Source organism: Phaethon lepturus, unplaced genomic scaffold (genome assembly GCF_000687285.1).
Source record: "Phaethon lepturus isolate BGI_N335 unplaced genomic scaffold, ASM68728v1 scaffold16234, whole genome shotgun sequence".
NCBI lineage: Eukaryota > Metazoa > Chordata > Aves > Phaethontiformes > Phaethontidae > Phaethon > Phaethon lepturus.
This window is the reverse complement of record NW_010532773.1, coordinates 1-27,772: the sequence shown is the minus strand read 5'-3', so window position 1 is coordinate 27,772 and position 27,772 is coordinate 1. Positions and strand designations below refer to the sequence as shown.

The 27,772-nt window shown below is 37.3% G+C and overlaps 1 protein-coding gene across 1 annotated transcript; it reads left to right on the top strand.

Moving 5' to 3' along the window:
- Positions 1-255: 255 nt before the first annotated feature.
- On the top strand, positions 256-25,831 carry LCLAT1 (lysocardiolipin acyltransferase 1; the record flags this gene model as incomplete). Its single annotated transcript, XM_010284957.1, has 4 exons — positions 256-420; positions 3,826-4,024; positions 16,816-16,962; positions 25,715-25,831. Coding segments are annotated over exons 1-4 (628 nt in total), but the record flags the coding sequence as incomplete, so codon positions are not given.
- Between the last annotated feature and the right edge of the window lie 1,941 nt (positions 25,832-27,772).

The window sequence follows — 27,772 nt, the reverse complement described above, 5'->3', positions numbered from 1 at the left end:
TGATATAGCTGATACTTTTATGACCCCTTTAATATCCCAATGTGCCTTACAAATCACTGTGTTTATGAAGTCATTCTCTTACTGCTGCTTGTGAGGTAGAACATTTTGATAGTGTTTACTGTCATCATATGTTGTTAGCCATGGAAAAAAAAAAAAGAGGAATATTACCTCAAACTGGACCTATGGACTTGAAGAGTTATATAATTACTTCTAGTTTATGTCTCTAACATAATGCCAATTTTTTCTTTCAGAGCCATGGTGTCATGGAAAGGGATATACTTTGTACTTGCACTATTCTTGGGAAGTTTTTTTGGAAGTATATTCATGCTTGGACCTTTTCTACCTTTGATGTTTATCTCACCGGCCTGGTATCGCTGGATCACCGATTGCGTTGTGGCCACTTGGCTCACACTCCCAGTGGTAAGTTGCATTATGAGCCAAGTTCTGGGCAAATGTTCATAATCCCACGAATTAGTTTGCTCACTGACACTTTTAATTGAATTTTTTTTTAAAGTTTTTTTATGCTTTTGTCAAAACAGCCCTTAACATACTTACTATCTATGTAGACTTTGTTTGGTTTTAGGTCAGTGTTGCAGATTGTGTGCCTGTCTACAGTCCTCCTCTTCTTCCACAGTTTATATGTAAGCTAATAACATGTCTTAATTGTACTCTTGAAAAGGCCTTTCCATGACATCTCCATCCAGTGTCAGTTAGAGGCTGATCAGAGAAGAGTAGGTGAAGCATTACTAAGCAGGAGAACTTCTTAAATTACAAACTTCCTAAATGAGTTGTCTTATTTATGGGAGTTTACTCTTTCTTTCAACTGTGCTCCAGCTATCTAATTATGAAAGTTATTCACTGTCTCGTACATTGTTGCTGACCTTGACTGTTCTCTTACTTAATCCTCTTAGAATTTAGTCCTTGTAGGTGAGAGACAAATGATTTCAGGTGAAAAAGAAGAACTTCCCCTTGAAATAGTCTTCCTCATGTATACTGCATCAACTTTATAGCTATAGGAGTCTGGAAAACAATAATAAAGCTCTTTCCTGAATTGTTCCTAAGGAAAGGCGGTATGATTGGGATCTGTCTCTTCATCCGTTTTCAAAAAGCCAAGGGACTTTGTTCCTATAGGCCTTTAAAGATTTGTTATACTTTTTCTGAAGTAAAATGCTATATTGGTGTGCAGAAATACATGTCTTATGGCATAAAGGAAGATTCATCTTTATTACATATCAAATAATTTCTGCTTTCTCTGTTTCTGACTTGTGTGTTTTAAAGGGGTGTGAGCTGTTCCATGTTCTAATACGTTTGTCCTTTTCATCATTACTAAATGCGATGAAATTAGGAGGGAAGAAATAAATACCAGTAAAGGAAATAGAGGGATTGTTATTTCTTGCTGTGATGAAATTTAGCTGAGTACTGATAGTGTCATAAAATGGATCCTTTCTGCCTGTTTGTCTCTCAATTTTTCTAAAATTGCAAACTCCCCAGAATCAAATACTGGTCTCTTATTTGATTAGCTAACTGGGCTTTATAATTCTGGATTATTACAACTAATTTGTGATAACTTTTGCCGTCTAGAAGTTTGGTTTCAGACAGCACTGGACCTAAATGAAAATAACTTGAATATTTTTGTGAAAAGGATTCTGTCTTATAAGAATCTTGGGGATTTTGGTTCAGCAAAGGGGTCTGAAAAGAATTTTGCACCTAACCTTTTTGAGGCTCAGACCTTAGTTTTCTGTCCTTAAACTGCCTTAGTTTTCTGTCCTTACACTACTCCATTCTTAGTCAGGAGAAGTAGGTACTTGAGTTTGTGTCTCCAAACAATAAACTGATGTTGGACCAGTTGGACTCCAACAGGGAAACTCTGACCCTGACCTGTGTAGGTGTAGGCTGCAACACTGACCTTCTTCACTCCTCTGACACCTTTTTTTTCCTTTCTAGCAGAGTCAGCAGGATGGGACAGTGAGTGGGTCTTAACTGTTTCAGTTTAGTTCAGCTTGTAGTAGCATTGGGGTATGTAGAACAGAGCATCTGTTCATTATTATGTTTAACTAGATGTTAAATATGTAATAAGATTCTTATTAAACTAGCCAAAAAAGGCTGCTTCTCTCTTTTCTGAAAACTGTTTACCATTTTGAGCTATATGACCTGTTCTGCTTTTGCAGTGGTCCATAGTTACTCTTGATAGCAAACACCTTTGCCAGAATTACAGTGAGCTGAGTTATTAATAGTATTTTTTATTATTAATGTTTGGCTCATATAACACTTCATTCTGAGGTCTCAAGCCATTTGCGGTTGTTGAGAATGTCATTCCAGTTTTACAGGTGACTTAAACTGAGAAATTTGTGTTCTTTGAGGTTCTGTGGCACAGAGGTGGCAGAAATATGCACAGAACAGAAAGCTGCTTTACGTTCTAGAGCTCTGTTTAAATCCCCAGACTTTTCTGCTGCTCATATATTTTTTTCTGGAGGAAGAATGGGGAGAGAAGATAAGGAGGTAATTTGAATGGGTTCCTTTTTTTTATGTTAAGGCCAGTTGTTAAGTTTATTCCTCTAGATGTCCAGTCATGTTATGTGGTTTCTTTTTCTGTGCTAACTGGTTTGGACAGTGCCCTGCCAGGGGCCCTAACCTTAGGGCCTTAAGTCATACTCCTAGGTAATATCTGTTGTCTGCCTCACTTCCTTGGGATTTTGTACATTTCCACTGTTTCCACTAGGTGTTAAAAGGTTGCAAGGCACTAGCATTCAGTCATCCATATTTTTGAATTATTTACGTGGTCCTGATCTTTTGCTGTAAGCAACTAACACTCCTCCATACACTTTCTTGCATGATTTGGGAATGGTCATGGGTCAAAGCCATTTTCAATAGGCAATTTGTATGTGGCCACCTTGTTTTGGAGGTTGAGAGACTTTAGTGGTGTGAACATGGCCAGAGCATGCTGTTGGGCTCTGATGTTATGTACAATTAGTCTAGTTATATATTTGTTCCAACTGTCCAGGTTATGAAACCAGGCCCTCTTAAACTTATAGTGTAGCTATTGCCTGCTTTTTTTCTTTTGATAAACCACCAACATATGATTTATAACTTGAACCTTCAGAGCCACACAGCAGGTAAAGCAAGAAACATGTTTTATAGGTGAACTTCTAGCATCACTGGCTCATTTGTGTCCTTCCAAGTTTGAGGCTTATGCCGTGCTTTGGGACAGCACTTCTGAGATGACTGTGTACCAGCATTTGGTGGTTGATGCCTTTGGATAATTGTAGGGTGGAGGCCCAGGCTTCAGGGTAGCACTGTAGAGTTGTACAGACCTAGGTCTACATCACTACACTATATTCAAGCTTATTTGGGGTTTCTGTGTCAGCTACTCTTTCTGCCATTAGGTTCTAGCCATTTTTGCAAGTGGAAGTCAAACACAAACGTGTTGACCATTTGGACCCAAGCAGAAAGCAAGGCAGCTTCTAATGCCTTCCCAGCCCTGACAGTACTGAGCAACAGATTATTTGCGCAGCCAGTCTATCCTTAGATTTTACCTACTACATTGTAATCCATAGAGATTCCCTTTTATTCCTACATGATAGTATTCTGGGAAAAACGGGGGGAAAGAAAATTCAATGTTGGATATTGTAAGAGAGTGCTTTTTAGGAAGTGCTATTCAGTTGTTGTTTCTTCTTCCATTAAACAGCTAACTGTTACTGTGGGAAAGCTGGCTGCTTTATTAGAAAACAGTCAGAAGTTTGTTTACCAGTGATAATGTGAGTGAATAAGTGAAATGATATAATTCTTCTGGGAAGAAAAGCCATAATATTGAGATATTATTTCTAGGCCTTGCTGGAGATGGTGTTTGGTGCCAAGGTGATTGTCACTGGTGACGGATTTGTTCCTGGAGAAAGGAGTGTCATTATCATGAACCATCGCACACGAATGGACTGGATGTTCCTGTGGAACTGCCTGCTGCGATACAGCTACCTCAGACTTGAAAAAATCTGTCTCAAATCCAGTCTCAAAAGCATTCCAGGATTTGGTAGGTCACTAAACCTTTTCACTTGAAAGGCAAATGTGTTTAAATATTGCCCAGCACCATACGTAGCCTGTTAAATGACCTAGGTTTAAATTCTATTTCAGTATTTAAAAAAAAAACTTGTGTAAAATATGTGCCTATTGATTAAACAATAAATCTCCCTGAAGACGCCTAGCCTACATGCTTAAGCATTTATTCTTAAAGGCACTGCATGTGCTGCAGTTGCTTATAGGTAAAAATATTTCTGCTTTATGTACTGAAAGCGTTTTTCAAAATGATGAAAAAAGAGTTTGAGTCTTTTCAAAGTCTCTTTCAACACTTTGTTTTTGGTGTTGTTTCACCCCACATTGCAAATGCTGTCATCAGGCTTCTTTCTTCATTATCCAGTTTATACTGTTGAGAAGATTTAGCCAAAAAATAGGAAGAAAAAGCACTGTAGGCAATTGCAAAGTTGATGGTTCATTTTAGTAACTGTAGTTTTAAATTGAACTTGGTAATGCAAAATATGCTGTACAGGATATGAAATAATCGGTATTTATAGTGATGTAGGCTGGAAACGGATCAGAGTTGCACATACTCAGAGAAATTGTTTCAGATAGGCCAAAAATTGTCATGCGAATGGTTTCTGAATAAATAGGCAGACTTATCTGAAATAAAAGCATTTCTCTGCGTTTTATTTATCTCTTAGATTTATTTACTGTTTTATACAAAACTAGCCTGGGCAGGATATGCGTCAACTTTATGATGTTGAAAGAGTAACCTTATTTATGGTTCCCTTTTGTTAGGCCATTTATCTGAACAGATAATTTTGGCAGGATTCCATGCGGAGGAACTCTCATACTGTTGCGCTGTTATTGCATTCACTTGCTGGGCCTTTAGTCCTCTTAAATAAGAGCTACAACTAGGTAACATACTTTTTTCCCCTAACAGTTAAACGTTAAGGTCAATTTTACTTGACAAAAGACATCTCTCTCAACGTTACGGGAAATGAGAAAATACATATTTAGATAAATGTTTTATCTTCATAATACAGCAGAGATGTTTTGAAATCCTGAAATCAGCTGCAAATGCAACTTTTTAAAGCAGTGATGGAAGAAGATTAATAGGTTTATCTCTCCAAAAGTAGCGTATATTTGTTTTGTAACAAAACATTTGTATGTATGCTTGTTAATACCTTTAATTGAATTGGAAGGTTAGCTCCAGGAGCTTGCATGCTTAGCAAAAATTGGTTCCTGAAAGGGTGTCAGGAGTTGTTTAGAGTTTGATTTCTTTTACTTTTTCAAGTCTCAGTTCTGTGCATAAACTGAGTGCATCTAATAGATTTGATGAGTAGACTCAGGCAGGTGGAGCTGTGGCAGGTCAAAGCTAACAGACCACGATGCCATTTTTCTTCATAGTCCTACATAGTAGCTTAAGCCACTAAGAAATTCTGGGCTCATACCCCACTTTGTGGGCTGTGATGGTAGAAGTGGCACAGGCAGACATTTACTCCTGTTGTTTGCGTTACAGGATGACAATTTCTGGCAGTCGATTGGGTGCCTGGATCTGTGGCGCTGTGAACCCCTATTTATATGTCAGATCCCTAAGCACCCTGCACAACATATGGGATTTGAGGACTTTCATTGCAATGTTATAAATTTTAGGTTATTTTTTTGTAAACTGTTAATGTTGCGCTCTTAGTCACAGGAGAGGAATCCAGCTAAACTACATCCTTCACTCAAGCCATAATTTGATAGTCTAAAATCATAAACATTCAGCTTCTATTTTATCATAGTGTATCTGAAAAGAGGCCTTCGAAATATGTGTCTCCGTGTTCAGTCAGCCTATGTTTTGGGTGGTAGATTCTTGGAAAAATAAAGTGTTCTGTATAGCCACATAATTAAGGGATACTTGGAAGGTGAGACTCTTGGATGAAATTAAGATTGACAGAAAATATTTCATCATGTGTCTGTGTGAAGTTTGGTGCAGAATATAGCAGGAAACAGTGTCCAAAGTGGAAAACCCTGAATCTCATCAATGAGTAGAATTTCTCCACTTCTTCATGGCCCTGCTCTGTTATGTGATTGCCTTTTAATAGGTATTTGTCAGGTTTTGTTTTTGTTAAACTGTGACCAGTAGTTTCCCATAAAAGTTTTGTTTATCTTATGAGCTCCTAAAGGCAAGAAGATAACTTGGAAATCAACTGCACAGTTTCAGTTGTAGGTACAGTTCACTATACCTATAGTTGATACTTTAGATATTGATAATTTAAGGTATGATATTTGTGGAAATTACAACAGCTACTTTCATCATGCCTTTCAGTTTCATCTTTTCATATATTTATAAGAATTAGTTCTACATAGGCAAAAGTATAGGATTAGGGAAGTATTGCCATATTGGCTAAATGTAACATCTAATAAATCTTTACCTAATGGTAATATTACTTTGAGTTTGAGAATTATTTGAATGAATATACTGTATTGCTTTCAGCACATTTTTTTCTTGTCTTTCAAAGGATTTTTTTTTTTTTACAAGTATTTAGTTTAAAATTATGTGTAAGATCAGGTTTATAATGCAACCCTTTAATTTCCATGTTGCTGAAAACATTGTGAGTATTAAGCATTGCACCTTTGTTGTTATAAGTACTATCCCAGTTGGGGTGTAAAAATAGATCTGTGAGAGATTATACTTATCCAAGTGGTATATACAGTAGGTGAAGGGCAAAGCTTGGAATGCAAACAGATCCAGAGTCCTTGTTGCCCCCTTTGGAGGTTAAAAGTGTAAAGGTATCAGATTTAATGAGTCTGTATTACAAGTAGGCAGTTTATTTTCCAGTTACTTGTGTTTAAAATCAGAGCAGTCAGTATTTCAAGGAGGCGCACTGAGTCACTTATCTAGTTCTGAAGTTATTAATTCTTTGCATTCCAGTGTATGAAAAAAAATTTAAATTGATTAAAGGTGAGCCTTAAAAAAAGAAGCCCAAACTAAAACAGATGGTTCTTTCTTCCTGGAACTGTAGCTTTGGCTTGATAAATTGTGCGCAGTAAAGTTTTCGAAAAGAGGTGTTACATTTCAGTAATCTCAATTTCAGAAACATTCTTGCAGCGTTTCAGTAGAACTTGCCAACATTGGTGTCTCGAGGGAGCACTACTCTACTCTTAGTTGTTGCTGCAGTTTCTCATCTGACATCATCAGAAACTACTGACACATTCTGCAGTGTCAGTTTTCAAGGAGAATTTCGAATGACATTGACAGTTTCTTGTGTAGTCTGACAAGATACGACTGCTCTACACTACTTGCAATAGATATATACAATAAATATTCTCACCTAGTCTCAATTAATAAGGGATAGCATCAGAAGCGATACGGACTATGATGCAGTTGTGTTTAGCGTAGGCTGTGTAATACATATTGTTCAAGTAGGTACATAACACAGTAGTATCAGATGACCAGGTAATCATTAGTAGTTAGCTGCATCCTTTTAATTTTTTATCTTAATAGTTTATTTTGTAAAAGTCTTGTCGTGGTATGAACCAGTAATGCTTCACTGGAAATCGAGATGTTTTAATGATGGACAATTTGCATGTGTTCATTGTTTTAAATAGGATTTTAATTATTGGTGGGCTTGTAGTAATATTTGGATTTTAGTGGTTAAAAGTACCTCAACATCTACAGGAAAAATAAATTAAAATTTGGGTTTAATTTGAGGACTCTTAGATAAATTAATGGAGAAAATGAGAGAGGGTAACTAAAGGGGTTATTGTCAGTGCCTGGATGCTACGTGAGGTAATATTCACTCTGGTTTTTGCTTAATGCAGATGGAAAAGATAAATAACACCGTAATTCAGTGTATGCATGTAAAGTATGCAGGTGCTGCAGGCACCATTGATGGACGTATCTGGAAGACTTACTATTTTTAAGAAGGCTCACTGAGGCTACTAAAGCAGGGAATTATAGCTGGAGAGAATTGGGGCAGGAACAGGTTAGGAAAGGACAAGGTGATAAAGGAAAAAGGAGAATAAGCAAAGCAGGCAAACCTGGAGTAGTTGGGAGCAGAGATAACTGGGTAACTCTGCCCACATCTTCATCTCTGTGTTCAAGTTCTTCTGTGGCTAACTTTGCTCTTGAAGAGACTGTAGATGTAGGAGCTTCTTAGTTGTTTTTCACTCATCCGGTCGCTTGTGTTGTAGCTCTCAAAGGCGCAAGTTAGGCTTGGCCCTTGTTGCGTTAAGTGCCAGGGGAAAATAAAAAAAGGATTTGTGCTCTATTTCAGCACTGGCCTTAGCCCCACCAATCTTTTACTGCATGTCAGTTGATCCATTATAGCTGTCCATGTGTGCGAGCTTTGCCTGAAGCAAATTCAAAGTAATTTGAGTCATCTTAGTTTTCAATGAAGCAGGGCAAAACAACTCGAATTATCCTGCTTTTGCCATGGGCTAAGAGCATGCACACCGACAGCTATGATGGATCAGCTACCATGAAGTAAAATATTTGTGTTGCTAAGCCTAGAAAATTTTAGCACTTAACTCAATTGAAGTATAGTTAAAACAGCACGCTGCGGGGAATCTGTACGCATTTATATTGCCATGGAAGTGTTTGTGCTGCCAGAGCTACTTCCGTAGGTAGGGATATAAATACTTCAGCAGAAAGCGTCTTTGTTCCAGTTATAGCTGGATTTGCATTCAAATTCTTATCAATAGAGCTTATCGGCTTAAAAAATTAAGAGTGTAACCTACTGAACTTTTTAGTATAGCTCATATCTCAAGTATCTTTGTTATGTTAAAATGAACTGAAATGAGAGTCTTGAGGAGCTGTGACATTTTGTCTTCTAGCAATTCCATTATGAGCTGCCAGACTTAATTACCTTAGAGTTGTTACCCTGCGTGATTTTTAAAGTAGAAGGTGAAAAGTATGCTCTCTAATGGAAAGCACAGTTGTTATTCTACCAGTTGTTCATGGTGAAGACAGATACACAAGACTGGCTTGAAGAAGTTTTAAGTGTGAGGGAAGGATTAGACTGTGAAACAAAAATGCAGCTTAATTTGCCTATAAATTCACATGCATCTTTTTTGTGGGGAAGAAAAGACTTAGGTGTCTGTTTTCCAGCTGGCTCTTGTCTTTGTTCGGTAATCCAGGAAAGACATGATAGGAATATTTGTGGATGAATACCACAGAAATTCTCCCAAATCTTTCAGAGGAAAAAAAAATAATTAACCTATATTCCATTTAAACCTTCCTTATCCCTTCTGTATAATAAGAACTCCAGCCTCTTTCTGCCCCCTTTGCCTCTCCCAAATGCCATCAAAAGAGTCTGGGAGCACAGGGCAAGAAACTCCCTCCTTTATGGGTCCACAGCACAGAGATACAGCCAGAGACGTTAATTAGGTTCTCTTCTGCTGCCTCGTTAGGCATCTGTCTAGTCTCCACTCCTTTTTCTGCTCTTCACTTTCACAGTCCTGCCATAAGGAAATGGAGTATCTGAAGAGGATGCAGTCCTGCCAAACAGGTACTGAATTGTAAAATCTCTCACCATTTCTGACTTGTGGTAAAGATGACACATCCATCGGAGAGACTCGCACTGCACCCTGCCACTTTCAGATGCATTTCTTTAGGGTTTTTTCACTTTCCCATGATCTAACAGCCAGAGATTGTTTCTTTACTGTCTTTGGAGATCTGGAAGGACGTGGGGCTTTTCTCCAGATACGTATTGGGCAAGACTCATCTTTTTTAATACTTAGTATTTCGTGCACTGTTTCACTGTATTGATGTATTTTTAAAATGCATTAGAAAAAGCAACTTTCCAACCATCCTAGAGGCTTAAGCTTTTGCTTTAGTTTGCTTTAGTTTTGAGTAATGTTATGTTATTCTGATTTTACACAGTACATCAAATCAAATTTGAAGTGTTAATTTAAGGTAGATATTGTAACTGAAAAGGTTTAATGTTCCTTAATGGCATTTGTAGCACATTAGCACAAAGATTTTGTCTAAGCAGCTCTAATACAACGGTAATCAACTGATTGTCCATATTCTATAAAAATTACATAATTTAGGAAATAGAATGAATATTTGAGTATGACTTGTCCAAAAAGCATCATTCTGATCCATGATTTAAGGAATTGAGTACTGAAAGAATACTTTCCAAGAGCATGGTGTACCTCTGTCTGGGTGCTTTATATACATATATATCCTGCTAACTACTGCTGTCATGATCTTTTCCTGTGTACTTTCACACTTTTTTTTTCTGTCTGTATTGGCTGAGAAGTATCAATTCTTCAATGGAATATCCTTTCTAGAAGGTTTCACAGTTCAATTTTCACAGTTAAGACATAGGCCACTGCATCTGGCTAGCTTTTTGACAACATTGTTATTGCCCTGACAAGTAAATCTTGTACTGTAAACATGGTTTGAAGAAGCTTCTAACTGTATTATAAACAAACAATAAGCTGAGGTTTCTACTGGCACATACTATATTCTCCAACAAGAGAATGAAGCAGGGCGAAGGAAATACAGAAAGTATTAACATTTGCATGTGACTTAAATATAAAATTTAGAATGCTTTGGTACTGAAACAAATGTATGAGAAATACGGAGAAATTAAAGGTAAAACTGATCAGAGCAAAGCCAGAATATTTTTCTTTTTTTCAGTTACCTTAAAATTCTGTGTTTCTAACATTGCTGTTTGTTCACTTAAGTTGCCTTAGTAAGAAAAAAGGTTTAAGCTTCATATACATTGGAAGAGATGATACTCTGTCCAAGTAAAAAGTAGACTATGTATTATATACATGTATGAAATATATAGTCTGAATGTAAACTGAACGTGACCATAAAAATAATTTAAAACCAGATGTAGATTAAAGTAACGGTCAGAGTCTGATAGGTCAAGGCAATAGCAAAAGCATACCAGTGTTTAAATAGACAACTTTACAAACAGATTGAATCAAATTAATAAATAGAGGGAATCACATATTTCATTATAAAATTAGGAGTGCTACTGTGAATCTATATTTGTGAATTTTAGCTCATAGCTAGTTTTTTAATTTGCTCAAAGAAATCACCAAATCAGATAGTAGTTGTTCAATTCATTGTACTCCTATTAACTACATCATTGGAAATGAGTATGGTTAAAAAAAAATTGCCAGGAGCAGAGATTGTGTGCCACAAGATTATTTCAAGAAGCATTTCTGTATTCATTTGCCTAGTTTGTGCATTCAAACCATTACATAAAATTTTAAAAATATTTTAGTTTTTAATTTGCTTTGGGTTATTTGATATACAACTATCTAGAAAAAAACACTAAAATATTTGATTCTTATTGCATATTCAGAAATCTGTTTAGCAGAATACACTGATGAAAACTTAACAGTGTATGCACAGTAACTTTAAGCCTTGGCTTCCTGTGTGTTTTTCTGTGTGCTAATGCCTTTTTAATACTTACCCATCTTTAAAAGAAGGAACGTTCAGAATTGTGTGGCTGTTGCCTTGTGGATATTTTATGCAGCAAAACACTTGGACTAACAAACTGTTAATGAACCCAATAATTTGTGTACAGTGGGATCATGTGCTTCCGAGTGATTTCCCTCATGAAGCCTAGACATATGGTTCACTGTTGCCTCAAAAGGCCTGATCAGGACCAGATCCCTGCTGAATACAGGCAGACCAAATAATGCTTTTAATTTTGACCAGAAGAATTTTTGATATGAAAAATCAGTGAATAACTCTGTGGAAGAAAAGAGGGAAGATGGATGAATGTAATACAGAAATCCCATAGTTAGACCTTCTACTTTCCTACTTGCTTCTATAGTTCTGAATCATTTATTGAATTTGTTTGCAGGGGGTTTAGTATTACTAGCTGTTCTGTTGCATTCCTATACGAAATACATGGTTACCATGTTCTTGATGTATCTTTGCTTTTAATATCAGCTATGATATTCCTCCTACAGAGACATGATTTTTTTGAGATATCTAATTTCTGAGAGGTTTATGCAAATGTACATAAAATAGTGCTAGAAAACCAAAGAAAGACTTTTTTTTTGCATAACTCGCCTCTTTCTCTCTTTTGTTTATTGCCACCTCCATCCCTCGTATCTACTTGCTCCCTTTGCTCAAATAACCTTTGCAATGAAAACACAGTGAAGAAATTTCAGCTTCAAGTTTTATTTTCTTTTAAAAGATTTTGGGGTGGGGAAAACAGAAATGCAGAATCTTAAGAGTTTAAAAAGCTTTATACTTGCAACTAGCATCTTTAATACAATGCTGCAGCTTCTCAACCTGCATAAGCTATAACTTGCTTTATCCCTAAGGCAGTAAGGAAATTCTTATGTACAGCACATCTCTCTAGTTCAACAGCAGGCATTCCTTTTTGTGTAAGTGTCATTTTTTTTTCTGTGTATAATTATGTCCTGATAAAGCCGTACTAAAGTGTGGAGTATGTATCATTAGCATGTATGTGCTACGTGAGATTTGAAGCTGCCTTCTTTATTTTTTCAGCTCTGAGAAGTTGATTTAAAGGTCAGTGTGTCTAGCTACTCTTATCTATAGGTTTTTGTGCTGCAGCTTTTTGCAATTTTGAACAAGAGCTGTGCAGTGTGATGCTTTTTGTATACTTTTCCAGGCAATGTTAGTTGTCAGAAATGTCCATTACAAGAAGACTGTTTTAGCATAGAAGTAGGTTGCATTGTTACAATTTCTTTAGCTTCACTGTTTCTCTGCTGTGTTTTTATAACTGATGATTAGAACTGGTATAACTGATTCTCAAGAATCTGCAAATCAAAAGACAACCGTTTTCCCCCCAGTCAAGTAAATGATGCCTTTGCTAGGAAAATTGCTGTTGCCTGGGAGCTTTTAGATGACCAAAAACGTTGTGCAAAAGAGCAAAATATAATTACTTGGACAATATGTTGACCTAAACTTAACAGTAATTAACTGAACAGCGTGTCTCCCTGCAGGCTGCACATGAGAAAGTACTTCCTTCTGCTGCTTATTCATAAACCTTGCTGCTTAGCAAAACCTCACGTTTTGCCCATTGCTTTACTGAATTCCTCTTGTTTCTCTGTGCATTCCCATTCGGATCCCACGTTGTGCATCGGACTTGTTATGTGTTGTTTTTCCAGCAGCACAATGCAGACAACACCGTGGAATGAAAATCAAAGCAAGAGCTGCTTTTGCTTTGTTCAGAGGCATGTGTCCTCAAGCCTCTGCTGGGTTTCCTTTCCCGCTTGAATCCGGTGGGACATGAGACACGTAAACAGGAGGCATTCTTCCCCATCGGTGCAGGGACCAGGGTTTGGCTGAAGGCAGTAATTCACGCGTTTGTTGCCTTTCACTGGAGGCCTTAAAGCATGGGTGAATGTGGAAAATTCTTCCACTTTCATAGATGGTAAAATACTTCGGTGCAGTGTGCTGTGCTGGGGTAAGCGGTGAGGAAAACCTGGCTCCTCTACTCTTAGTCATCTGACTCTTAGATAATCTGTTCTTATTTGAGCAGTTGGGACTGTTTTATCTCACTTGATATACACTTAAAGAAAGAAAAAGTTTTCCAGAACGCTGGATGTTATCTATTGAAAAGGTTAGAAAATCAAACCTCTTGTTTATTTAAAAACTGCATGCATCCCAACTCCCTTCCCTCTCTTTTCTCCCCCCTCCCCACCACCCTACTGTCATTAAATTACTGCCTCTGTTGAATTTTTCATAGCCTGTATATAACACTGCTACTTAGGACAGGAATGGGAAACTACTACATTATATCCTCAGCTTTAAGGCAGTTTAGTCAGGTAAAATACAAGTCATCCAAGCCACAGCTTTCTTAGTAGCTAAAGGTGTTTGTGATTTGATGTTCACAGTACTGTTAAAGAGTGATCACTAGAAAGAGTTTATATGCAAGTTTACATATGATTTAAGGCCATGTGCTGCATGAAGAAGAGTGGGGAAGAGGGTGGGATCTGGCAGTGAGGTTTTTTCCATGCTCCCTTCCTATTGTGGGTCAAAATCACTCTTCCTAAGGAGCTGCTGACCTGGCAAAGTATCAGCAGGCTTCCCAAGTGAGCATTTACTTTGCTTCTCGTTTCCCTTCTTCCTGCCTACGGACTCTGCTGCAATGAGAACACAAGGACTGAGTAATTTAGGCTTGATGTGTGATACCACGCAATAAAATGGGTTAGCACAGTACAGGTTTTGCATAAACTGATTTACGTGTTGTGTCTAGAGTATATAAAACAACAGAAAAGGTCTGGGCTGAGAGATAAGAAGGATTGGAAAACATCAAAACCACAGCACAGTTTTCCTAATCTCTGTGTGTTTTTACTCTGTCCCATGCAGCACCAAAGTCCTCAGAGTTGTAAATGGTATGGTACAAGACATCTCAGTTTCTGCTTAGAGGGTTTTTTTCCTTTGCTGTGCCCAGTTTTATGAATTTGATTTCAGATGAAGTATCATAGAATCATAGAATATCTCAAGTTGGAAGAGACCCATAGGGATCATCAAGTCGAGCTCCCAGCTTCTCGCAGGACTACCTAAAACTAAACCATATGACTAAGAGCATCATCCAGATGCCTCTTAAACTCTGAAAGGCTTGGTGCCATGACCATTACCCTTGGGAGTCTGTTCCAGTGACCAAGTACCCTCTCAGTGGAGAACGTTTTCCAGTGTCCAGTCTGAACTTCCCCTGACACAGCTTCATACCATTTCCATGTATTTTCTAGAGGAACCAAGTACTGTGGCACCATTTGGTATGAAAATATGTCCTCTTTATGTAACACAAGTGTGAAAATGAAGCCCTCATAAGTTCAATTTAAAATATTGATTTTGCCCCATTGTAGTGAAATTTATTGTAGCAGTAGATGAATAAATGCCAGAAGAAAGCATAGTTAAATTATGTTAAGTTATTTTTCAGCTACTTTAAAATTGACCTTTGTTTTTTCCTGCAAATGATTTGTTTAAACACGGATAGCCTCTGTTGATAAAGCTGTACTGATACTCCTTGACACTGCAGATGTGGGAACGTGATATTTACCTAGATGCACATAAAATGTTGTGGTCAAAGTTTATTTTTGTTTACAGAGGGCTTTTAACAAGTACAGTGTGCAAATTTGAAAATACTTGCTGAGACTGCATTCTGGGCATTTCTTTTCTTAGTTCACATAACCACTTCAAGTATTCAGTTATCTGGATATCTGAGACTCATTAGGCCCAGATTGGAGAAGGCATGTTAGTTATGCATGCTCCATCTGTTTAGTTGATATAAAAATCAAAAGTATCTACCCCATGATACAGGTTACAAATTTTTTTAACATCTCTTATGTTAAAGATGGGGACAGACTTTTTAGCAATAGGAGAAGGGGTAATGGTTTTAAATTAAAAGAGGGTAGACTTAGACGAGCTACACGGAAGAAATTTTTGACAATGAGGGTGGTGGAACACTGGCCCAGGTTGCCCAGAGAGGTGGTAGATGCCCCATCCCTGGCGACATTCAAGGTCGGGTTGGACGGGGCTCTGAGCAACCTGATCTAGTTGAAGATGTCCCTGCTCACTGCAGGGGGGTTGGACTAGATGCCCTTTAAATGTTCCTTCCAACCCAAACTATTCTGTGATGATTCTATGATTCCTATCCATTACAGAAGAGATTATGCAGCTTGGTTAATGCATTATCCAGGCTGACTGACTTAGGAAGTTAGTTTAAAAATTGGTGACTTTAGTAAGTGGTTATCTAGCATATGCCCCTGGTAAGATATTGCCATGAACAGAATAGAATGGAATCCCTATAAAGAGGAGCTGAAATAAAGTGCAAGAATAACATACTGTAAGTCACCAGCAAAGGAAAAACAGACTTTGAGAACCATGCTGAGCAAAGAGCAGAATGGGAAGCTGTCATGTTTTCTCTTTGATGTGGAGTATCTATATCTGCAGGTTTTCTGATGAGATACAAGCTAGGCAAGTACAGTGGTAAGGCAGTGTCATGCTCCTCTGAGCCCTGTTTAAGAAGGGAAGCATCATGGGCGTGTGGTGGAACTGGAGCCCTGATTCTTCATCCTGCTGTCTGAACTAGTGGACTTATAATATTACATGATATATTGTATAGGAAATTGTGCCAAAAAAGCCAAGAATGTTTATTGAAGATAATGGTGTGTGACCCCTGAGCTGCAGGCTCAGCAGCAGTTTCATTTATTTCACTGCATTACATTGTCAGTTTGATGTTAGGCTCTAAATCTTCACAGTTGTCTTGTGTATTAATACAAACAAATGGGTATATATCAAATTTTTCTGTAATCAATGTAAAGAACAACTTTGTATTTGCTTTTATTATTCATGAAAATTGTAAGAAGGTATATGTAATAAAGCCCTGGAAACAATAGATATTTTCTGCACAATGCAGGTGGTTAATATGCCCTACTAAGGGCAAATGTGTATAATGCAGCTTTCTTTTATCCTGCAGTGCATTGCTGAGATGTTTGTCTGTAGGGGCAGCACCTTCCCTGGAGCAAATCAGTGTTGAAGCAATTAAGGATATTATAGTGAGGGCCATGGTTTTAAATACTTCATGACAGCGTTGACCCTATTCTTGCTTTCTAACTCTGGTAATTTGAGTTTTGCAAAACTGTAGCCATTCCAAATTTATTTAGATTTATTTGTTTGGATTATGCATTCCTTCCTATCCAAAACTCCTTTTACAAGGTAACTAAGTGCTCTTAATCAGAGGTGAGGACAGGTGGGCAGTAACTAAAATGTTGTGTCTAACACAATTTATAAAATATTTTGGAATAACATACACTGTGGAAGTATCAGAGTGAAATGTTACTAAAGGTGTGTTTTTTAAACTTCAGGCTGGGCGATGCAGGTTGCTGCCTTTGTTTTCATTCAGAGAAAGTGGGAAGATGACAAGAGTCACTTTGAAAAAATGCTGGATTATTTCTGTGACATTCGTGAACCACTACAACTCCTCATCTTTCCAGAAGGAACTGATCTCACAGGTAGGCTGCATTTGTCATCTTCTCATGGAATGTTCAATATGGAAATTCTTTGTTGTTTATGGAAATAGTTAAAAAAACTTTAAGGCAGGAGTAAGGCTGGGTTCTCATGGGCAGTAGAAATTATAGTTAATGATCATATGTGCTGATGCATTTGAGAGGCACAAACGTAGTTCCACTGAGAGGCTTTGCCAGTCTTCCTGAAATGACTGTTACATTTCAAAGCATCTGATGATTGAAATGGCTTCATATTGGTCAGTACGGTATGTACACTGCATTAGCAAAAGTAGCTTTCAAGACCTGGAATAAATCACTTGCATGTTCCCATTTTCCGTATTACTGGGGCAAACACTGCAAAATTGTTTCAGACCTATGGAAGAATGATTGAAGAGGAGAACTAATGATTCTACTAAATTTCTTGCCTAATGTTTTAAGAGGAGAAAATGGAGATACGTGTTTCTTAGGCCATGTAAGCAGCCTGTATCTGCCTGTATAAGAAAAATACCTCCCTAAAACAAATGTTGACATTATCATAAGAGTAACAAGTTAGATTCTGTAGCATTAATTCTTCATAAAATATCTACCTTAATACAGGTATCTTATGGCATCAGTAGCAAGCTGCTAACCAGTGTTGAAGACAACTCAATTGCCAATAAAAGAAAATGTTGTATGAATGTTCTGTGGTTCTTCATGCCTGCAGTATGATCTTTAAATAGAAAATCAGTTACAATTGAACTTCTACCTTTTAGCTTATTTAAAAGATTACTAATGCTTTCCATTGCAGATATTCTCAAATCATACTTTATTGCAATGTCAGATCAGTAAGTACCAGACAAAGTATAAAAATAACTAACATATATTGCTATTTTTTCTTCTGTATTCCCGATATTCTTAAAAATTAATATGTATAGTATTCAGATGCTATCATACTCTAGGGAATTGTCATCATTTGATCAGCCTTCCTAAAAGAAAATAAATTTATTGTACATTCTTGGACTACTTCACATGGTATCTCTTGTTGAATTAGGTATTTTGTATTGTTAGGAAGAGGGATGGAAATTAGCTCACTTTATTTATTTTTTTTTTCTTTGAATTCATGAACAACTGTACCTTCCTAGCTCTGAGTTTTGAGATGAAATCTTAAGCTTATTCATGAAATCAGGAGACTCCTCCTTGGGTCACTTACACTCTCTTTCTGAACAGGTGTTTCCATCTCAAGATGATTGAAAGAATTGGATTGTTTGCTATTTATTCCATAATTAATGTATACCTTCTAATCCCTCCCAATATTCCTCAGAGGCAACAGATTTTAAAGACCTGAGGAAGTTTCATACTGCAGTTTTAAAGAAGAATTAGCTGAGGACTGAGACAGCCACAGTGTGTTAACACTTGCACTGCAGAGTCCCAAAGGCAGTGGTGTGGGGATGCTCCCACCTGAATGTGGAGCTGCTTAAGGAAACGCAAGGTTTTCTCTCCGCTGTTGTACTGATGTAAATGACTTGGACTAAATTTAATTATATGCTGTGGATACCATCTACTGAGGAATTCATGCAGACAAGATTCTTCACTTAATATTAAAAAAAATCTCTACTTGGATTTCTGAACACAGATTTTTGACAGATTTTTTTTTTAAAGGTATTTCGTTGTTCTGGTTTTCCTTCCTCATGCACATGTAACATGTACTCTTCAACCTTGCAGTGTAAGATGGATATCTGCACTAACTGTGCTGCTCTTCTGAAGTCAGTTTAAGCCACCGTAGATGGGTGCTGATCGTTTTCCCCTAATTTATTGAGCCAGCCCAGGGAGGAAGCAGTGTGGTTGGGAAGGACGGAGTGATGGGCAAGGAAGACGATAGGGCACTGCTTCCTTGGGCAGCCATGCTGGCTTCTGTTGTGTTAAAATCTCCAGTGTTCAGTAACTTTCCATTGGTAATGAATGCCACCTTGATATCTTATTATGCACAAATATGACGTATAAAGACAGGCAAAACCCTGGGGCTTTTTCTGTGAAAGTAAGTATTTACCACTATCTAATTGTCTTCACAGGAAACATTAGCTCATATATTTTAAAATATTATAGGAGACAGGGCAAAATCCCTTGGCAAGCTAATCCTGACCAAGCAATAAGTTTATGCCATATGAGGATGATAGAACATAATAACGTAATTTGTGTAACATTTTGAAAAAATATTTTCAGAAAACTGCTATGTTAATGACATATCAGGACCTATTGCAACCTCATTGTTTAGAATAAGAAATAAAAAGCAGTTTTGTTCTGAATGGTTGTTCAATATCCTAGGGAACATTTTGCAAAAATAGAGGCAATGGCTTTTGTTTTCTGGCCAAATTCCAAAACAGCTAATTACTTCTGAAAACAAAATTCTTCTGGTGCTTAAAATGAAAAATAACATTTTACATGTACTACACTGAACAGCTGAATTGCTCTGCAGGTCTGTGCTGCTATCATTTTTTTTTTATCCTCTCAGTGGCTGCATGACAACAATAGATTTAGTCCTTTTATAAGAAATTGTGTGTTTTCAGGTTTCTGAGAATGGAAGATTTCAAAGAAATGTAACGTGACTATTTATACAGGGGCCACTGCCTGACTTCATGTTGATGATGTACTTTGCAGTGGAAGAGGCTATGTAAATAAATTTAAAAAATCTTAATGTCATGACCCCTGAACAATGTATTTGCAGACTGAATGTATAGGGTTTGAGGTAATAATTATATACTTATTTCTGATAGGTTGGTCATCTTTTCATTCTGGAGTACTTCAAGGTTAAAGCTAAGTGCATCAAAGGTATTTTATTGTAATTGCTTACAAAGAAGCCCTCAGCAGATAATCATATAGCCAGACTTTCTGAAGCCCTGAAGAAAACAAAGCAACCATAAATCTAGTGCTTCTGGAAAGCTGGATTACAACCCACCATTTTGTTTGTACTTTTGTTTTTCTTGGTGTTCCTTACAAGACCCTTTGTAGTAATTCTTCAGAAAGCAATAACAAAAAAAAGTTGCTGTATTGCCCTCTGCCTGCTAAGGCCTCATTTCCTATGGATTTGTGTCTGCATCCCTATACATGTTCGTTTCTTCCCTCCGACTTCTCCTTGTGTTTCCGTCCATGTGACGTTTCCTCAACAAATTTGCTGCTGTCTTGGCAAGAGGCATCATGTACTACGGCTTATCCTCACCAATACTTGCGTTAACCGATGGACTGCTGCATGCTGTGCTGAAAGCCCTGACAGACTAAATACCCATGGAGTCTGCCCTGGCTTTTCCCGTTATTAAGATCTCTATTCCTGGAGGCTCCTCTTTACTCAGCTGTTGTTTTTTCTAAAACTCCTGTGAGGCTTAATTATCTTTGAATCTCTTGTCTCTGTCAAACTTTGTTTGCAGGCAGCAATAGCTTCAAAAGTTAAGGGGAACAGGTGGACAGAGTGTGATTGCACAGACCTTTTTTCCTTGAGGAACAGCTCAAACGCAAGTAGGAAAGCTTGCTAGAGCCCAGATTTTGCCAGGAATGTTGTGATGCTGATCACATACAATATTCCATCTAGAAGGTAACAATGGGGATTTTTTTTTTGCCATAACAATGGTAGTTGGATTTTTCTCTTTTCTAGTAAATGTGATGTACTTTGGTAATGCAAAAAAAATATTGTTCAGAAGCACCGGTAGAGGTTGATTTAACATGTGATAGCTTGAAAGTAGCACAAATAAGATCAACTGCTTAATTTTTTTCTTGAAATATGAACTGTAAGCCAATATAGCTTTTATGCTTTGTGTGCAAACCTATACAGATAAATGAGGGATTTTTAAATTATTTTTTTGCGGGAGATTTTTTTGAGTACTCATTTATTCTTTCACTGTCCGGCACCAATATAATTTGAGAGTATTTGAAGTCATCAAAGTACATGCATGCTTTTATCACAAGTCAGTTTAAAGGAAAAAGTAGTACTTAATATTCAAATTTCAATGCACTAGTACTAGCAAAAAAAAAAAAAAGGTTGAGAGTTGATCAGAAATAGTTGTAAAGTTGTCAGAATCGGCTTTCCAATAGAATGATGAGAGAAGTTTATAATTCTTTTGGGTGACATCCAGCAAAACACATCAGCCTGGATAATGTTGAATCTGCAAAAGCATGTGAGCTTGTTTGAGAGGAGCTAATACTGCACACATATTTCATGGAGAGCTTTTCATTGAGTCTTGGAGTTTTAGTTCCAAATACTCTTCAGACTCGCACAAATGCAGCTTGTTACTGCATTCTGGCTTTCATCAAAGTAAAATTCTAGAGATTTTTGTTTTAATTGAGCTCACAAATTAAAAATATAACTTGACTTTAAAAAAAATAATTTGTTCACTTTATTTTCTGATTTTCAGGGGTAAAAGCAATTTAACTTCTTAAAGCTCTAACTCAGAAATCAAGAAAATGTGTTAGCATAATTTCTTCTTCCAGTTACTTTAAATTAATTTCTGAAGCATGATGCTTCTAGAAAGTGCTGACTTTCTGATCTTTTCCCATAATTTAAAAATGTGTTAAATGGGATTTACCCACATAATTTTGAGATAAATGGGCGGAAAAATGTAATCAAATGATGTACCAAACGCAGTACAGGTGCAAAAAAAAGTAAGAGGTTATGGCCAGAACTGTTATATTCTTGTTCTTTTGTGTAGTTTGACAGTTGCTCTGCAGTAGTGTCTAAATTGGACTTCTTGTACTTGTTACCACCCCAGAAAACATACCCTCTGAGAAGCAGCATGTATTAGCTGAAAGAGACTGGAAGAGAGGCTCATCACTGCGAGACCAGAGGAGACAGAGCATGAAGCAGTTCTGGATCAGGAGAGGTCCCACATCACCCTCTATTAATAAACTGGCAGCTTTCCATAAAAATAGGTTATTCTATTTATTCTTTCTTATCATAGGAGCAAACAGAACTAAGGAGTTAAAATGCAAAATACACCTAATTGGAATGATGAGCAAAAACTCAGGGGGTACATTTACTTTGGCTTAAGTGCAGTGTAAGAAAGAAAATACTCGTTTCTAGAAAGCAATGCTTACTCATGTTTTTCAGAGAGAGCAAGCAAGACGGGCATTACCCTTAGCCAAATGATGTGAGCGACCAAACTGAGCTCATTTCCCGTCCCTGCTTCAAGAGCTGCTTTTTGCAATTTATGTGCATTGGTTGGAAGCAAAGAAGAGAACATATGCTTCCTCTTTTTAAGGAAGTGTTTTCACTATGAGGCTTACAAAGGCATCTTTCACTTTTGTTTATTCTTTCACCTAAGAATGTTATAATCTGGACTGCAGAATTATGAGGCATCTGCATAAGTTTTGCAGTGCTGACAGTGTAGCCTGGTCTATTGATGAAGGGATTTTAAAGAGATGTTTGCTGTGAGAATTCCCTTAGTTTGGAGAGGTTATAAAAATGGATTTCTGATTTCCTGGATCAGTTTTCTAACTTCTAGGCTTCATATAATGGGGAACATGGCATTTTCTGTCGTGTTCGTGGAATCCAGTGCTGATCAGGAGACTTACTCTGAATTTCCCTCAGCAGGTTTTGGCACAGGTTTCTCGCACAGGGATCCCAAACAGCAGCAGGCACCAAGGTGCTTAGATCGAATAAGGTGGCAATCTGTGCATTTGTCCATAAGTAATAGCAGAGTAAGAAACTAAGAGTAGCAGGAGGAGGAGGAAGGGCATTATTCTTTTTGGTAGTAGAGTAAAAGCATATTCTACCCTTGCTTTCAGGATAGCATCAAAACCCCTTGACCTTCCTGGCTTGCTATAATAAATATTGTTTAATGCACAAAGACCTGTGGCTTGATAGTTGTTAGGAAGGGAAGAGGGATATGATTTTTCCAGATGACAACGATCATTGTATGAGCTGGGAGCATTATTCTAGTTCTAAAATCCCATTACACTAGGGTCATGGAAAAGGGGAAGGGAACAATCTCTGTTATATAAAACTTACAGTCCAGAGGCAAGACAAGTATACAAATATCAGGAAATAGCTGAAGAGTGTTGGCCGGTGTGCCAGTGTCCAGCTGTTCACACATTTTTAGAAAGGCATTGTAGCAAAGGGAAATTTAGAAGATGTTTTACAGATGTTTACAGTGAGTTCTTTCCAAGTGCTGGGAGGTGCACTAAGAGGAGATGTGAAGAGGATTATTTCAAGGCAATGGGCAGTGGAGGTCCTAAACCTTTTTTGCAACATCAGTTAGGTCTTGCTCAGAAAAAAAATCTACCCACTTTTTGGTTTTCTTGTGGTGCAAGTAGGAGTGTTTTGCAAATACCAAGGAATTGGTTTTCATAATCCCTCTGAAACAAAGTACTAGTGAGCAGACACATGGAGAGGATTTTTTTCCAGTGCTCATGAACTGTGTGCAGTTTGAGACACTTAAGACTTAGATTTATTATTATTTTTTGAGACTGCTTAGCTTTGTGTAGACACGGCATTTGTGCCTCAAAGCTTTGATTGACTTGCTTTGCAGGTTGTAGGTGTTCCAATGTGAAACCAAAATTTGGATATGCAGAAAATAAGGATGACACTTCCTCTGTCCTTTGGCAGAAACAATACATTAGCTTAAAACTTTGTGATAAATTAATTGAAAGCATTTTACCTGAATCACCACAGAATCTGGAAAGGAACTCTTGACTTGTATACTTGTTATAGGAACACTATTGGTGATCAATTATATAATTTCTTAGAAAATAGAATTTAAGTTGTTGAGCTAATAGTGCAATACAATTATGTCTAAGAGGTAGAATCCAGCTTTTCAGCGGAACATTTAATAATTACCAGGTGACTCTTGCATTTTCTGCCATTCCAATTCTTGGTCATGACTCACTTTGCAAGTTTTGCTGTCACAGAGGTAGGGGTCCTAAAGGCAAGTTCCTGTCGCTGATTCAGAGTAGTCCTTTTTCAACATTGAATGGAGTAGTAGTAGAGCAGACAAAAATAGATACTCTGATCATTTGGTTAAAGACATAATGCCATAAAGACATAAAGTCCAAGCGAAGATAAATTTAAGTTACATAGCCAAGCGTAATTTTAGTATTTCACACATTCTGTACTTTTAGCAATGCTTTTTGAAGATGTACAAATACTTGAAAATATGATGTTTTGGCAATTTGGCAAGCATTACATCTTTGGATTCACTTTGCTGAATCACCTGCTTGGCTACCATGCAATAGTTTTCCTTTCCTCCAAATCACATGGTTAGGAAATCTGTGCACTAAATCCTAAGGGTTGCATGTATGAAAAGCAGTACTCTTATGAATGGAAATAATAGATCACAGGGAAAAAATACTCAGTATATGGATATGCTATATAGCATTTATTAATAGGTACATGGTCCTTTAGGAGACATACCCACATTTGTTGATGAACAAAGAGCTCATATAATTTAGGAGAAAAAGGTGCAAGAAAGTTGCATTACTGCAAAAACTCGCACTACTGTTGATTTGTCCACTTGTGCTATTGTTCCTTTACAGGAAAAATGATGGTGATTGTAAGGGAAAGGACCTACCTAGAAGTATCAATTCTGTTAAATTATTAAGCAGCAATATGTTCTTTATTACTTTATCTCCCATCCTTGTTAACTGTGAACGCTTTAAAAAAAGAGCTGTTTCTGCTCAAAAAAGATTAGATGTTGCTTAGGCAAGGATTAGTTGTTCCATAGATCTGTTGCTGGATTTTGTCTTTTAAAACACCTGTAAGACTATATAAATATTAGTTATTGAATAAGTTAGTTGATCAAACTGATTTTTTTTTTTCCATGTTGCCAAGGGAACAGTGCATGTGTCCATTGCCTTTTGGCCCCTAGATGAGGCACAGCAGAACCCAAAACGAAGGAGTAGGTGTAGGTAGCACAGTCTGCTTGGCTGCTAACTGAGGCTGCTTGGAAGAGGCTCCTGCACATCACTGGAGAACAAATTGCTTCCTCTCCGCCCGTCTTCAGAAGCTTTCACTTTAGTATCCACGTCTTCCTTGCTTAGTGGGCTCTGTTAGCACCTGGCTCTGAAATGCCGTTGTTTGATTTGTTCCTGAGAGACTTCTTTTTGCCGAAGATTCGAAACACATTTGACACAAGGTTTAGCCATGCTGCTTTCCAGATGCCTTGCTCTGCATAGCAAGCATATATTGCCACATTGAGGCAGTTGATCAAAAAATTAAAACAGCGTATGTATGTGCAGTGCAAGTTGATGAATAAAATGTGTCAAGTTCAGAATGAAGATCTAAAGTGCTATTTTAATGTATTAGGTTAACTTCTTTCCTCCATTTAATGTTTTCTTTCCAAAAAAAGTTTAAAGTCGTTAAACATTGACCTCAGGGTATTTCTGTACATAATATCAAACCTACATTACTAGGCATTGCGCCTTTTGAGTTAAAAAAAATAATTGAGCCAATTAGAACATTTTACTGTAAAATGATTGTTGAAGTGTACAGAGAACTATTAACAGACATTAACTTTTAGATTTCAGATTGCATTTGCTAAATATGAAAGATTTGCTGATTATTTTCTAAAAATTAAATGAGAGGGTAAAAAGGCTTTTCTTGCAATCCACGTTGCTCTTCCTCATACCATACTATAGCCAACCAAAAGCATACTTGCAGTCTGCCTCCATCTGAAAAGCTGTTGCACATTTGTACTGTGTGAACCACTGTTGTACTGTTCCTGTCGTATGATAATTATATTTAATTCTTGGTCTACAACGCACATTAATAGAAAATGGTGCTTTTTATTCTCTCCTTCAGCCAATACCAAAGCCCGCAGTAATGAATTCGCTGAAAAGAGTGGACTGCAGAAATACGAGTACGTCTTACATCCGCGAACTACTGGATTCACTTTTGTGGTTGAGCGTCTAAGGGAAGGTAATCCTCCTCTCTATATATATGATCTTTTTTTCTTTTAAGACAACAAATTTCATCCAAGCTGTAGAAGCTGATGTTCACAAAACTGCTTGAAATAATTTCAGAAAAACGTTATGTATCCTGATCACAGAAATTTCAGAAAAACTTTGTATCTTGTAACCATACTGAAAATTATTGTAACATGGAGGGATTTGAGAGAGTTGATAACAGATACTAATATCATCAGGAGATATGCAGTGAATGAAAACAACATTTTCACTTTTTTTTTTAATATTGCGGCTTGTTTAGCAGTCTGCCTCAGAAAAATAGTGGAAAAGATCCCAAGGAAGCTCAACCTTATTGTCTGTATCAGTCCTAAACCCCAACTGTGTGTCTGACACTGAACATGCAGACATGTATAACACTGCCCTCTCTGAAAAGCTTCTGGTTGTAAGTCCAAGAGCTGAGACAGCAAGTTGCTATGTTAAATGGACAAAGGGAATGCACGGCAGTATGTTGATGCAGCAAGTCAGCTCCCCAGTGCTGCCAGGTTTTTCAGGTGATGGTGACTTGGAGAAGCTGCATAAAATAGGAGTTGTGTTGCTTGGCACAGAGTGGTGGGTAAGAGAATGCGTGATGCTTGCTTTTTACCTAGAAATGGTCTTCCATCCCTGTTTTAATCTGAGGTTAGAGGTTGATTCCCTATTATCATGGGAACAGAGTATAACAATGTGATTGCTTGTTAGATCGAGATGTCTGTGGGTTGTGTTGGGAGTGGGCATTTCTATGAGACTTGAGGCCATAACAGTGTGGCCATTAAATGATACTGATGTGGCAGCAATTCAAATACAGATGAATGAATGTTTTCAGGATCTGTAAACGTGTGGTTGAAGAAAATAAACATGTACGGTAGATATGAAGTGACTTATTTATAGGCTAGCCCTTCAGGGAAAAGCAATTCTAGATCTTTAACACATGCTGGTTATTCTAACTGCCAAAGGAAGAAGTTTGAGATTATTAAAAAGACTAAGAGCCTGCTGGTAGATTTTTTTTTTTTTTCCCCCCCTTGTTGGAATCCTTGCTTGGATTTTAAGAGCAGAGCTGACTTGCATGTTGTCTGGTTTCCACTAAGCTATCCTAAAATCACTGTAAATGCTTTGATATTTTGTCCAGCTCGACAATCCTAGCTGGTCCATATTATCTATTTGACCCTATTTTCATTGGAAGTTCAGTAGTGGACATCTTAATTTTTCATATATCTTGAATGTTTATTATTTAGTTTGCTGTAGTAAAAAAAAGTTGCCACATATATGATTTCAAAAGCTTGTTTTGCTTAAAACTTTCCAGCATTACGTTAACCTAGTGCATAATAATATTTCTAGCCTGGAATAAATTTTCAGTTTAGGAAAAGGAATGTCTTCAATTGGAATATTTTCAACCTAAAAAAAATTTCTGTATTTGCTACAGAAGCAAGCTTTGTGGTTATACAGTCATTTTCTAATTTAATGAAAATACTTTTCTCTTGTATTGCTGTATGAGATCTATGCAAATTAGGCTATTGGGTTATAAAAAGAAAATATTTGAGGCTGATTCTATGCAGTACAAAGCCAGAGAAAAACCAAACACATTCCTAGATGATTTTTTTTGTCCAGTCTTTCAAATGCCTTTAAGTCCTACTTTTATTTAAGGCAGGAAAATACTGCGTCGAACTATTAATTTCCCTTTAGCATTGAATTTACTAGGTATTTGGTACACTGATAGGCATTATAAGCTGTGTACATTCTGACTGTGTGCTATTATGTAGTAAATTATGTGGGAGAAGTTAGTTAGAGTGCAACTGTCTCCAAGGGGGAAAAGGATTCTTGCTTACGAGCTGGCAGGCCTCATCGAGAGGGCTTTAAACTAGATTTGAAGGGGAAAGGGGGTAAAATCAGGCTCACTAGAGATGAACCTAGGGGTGGC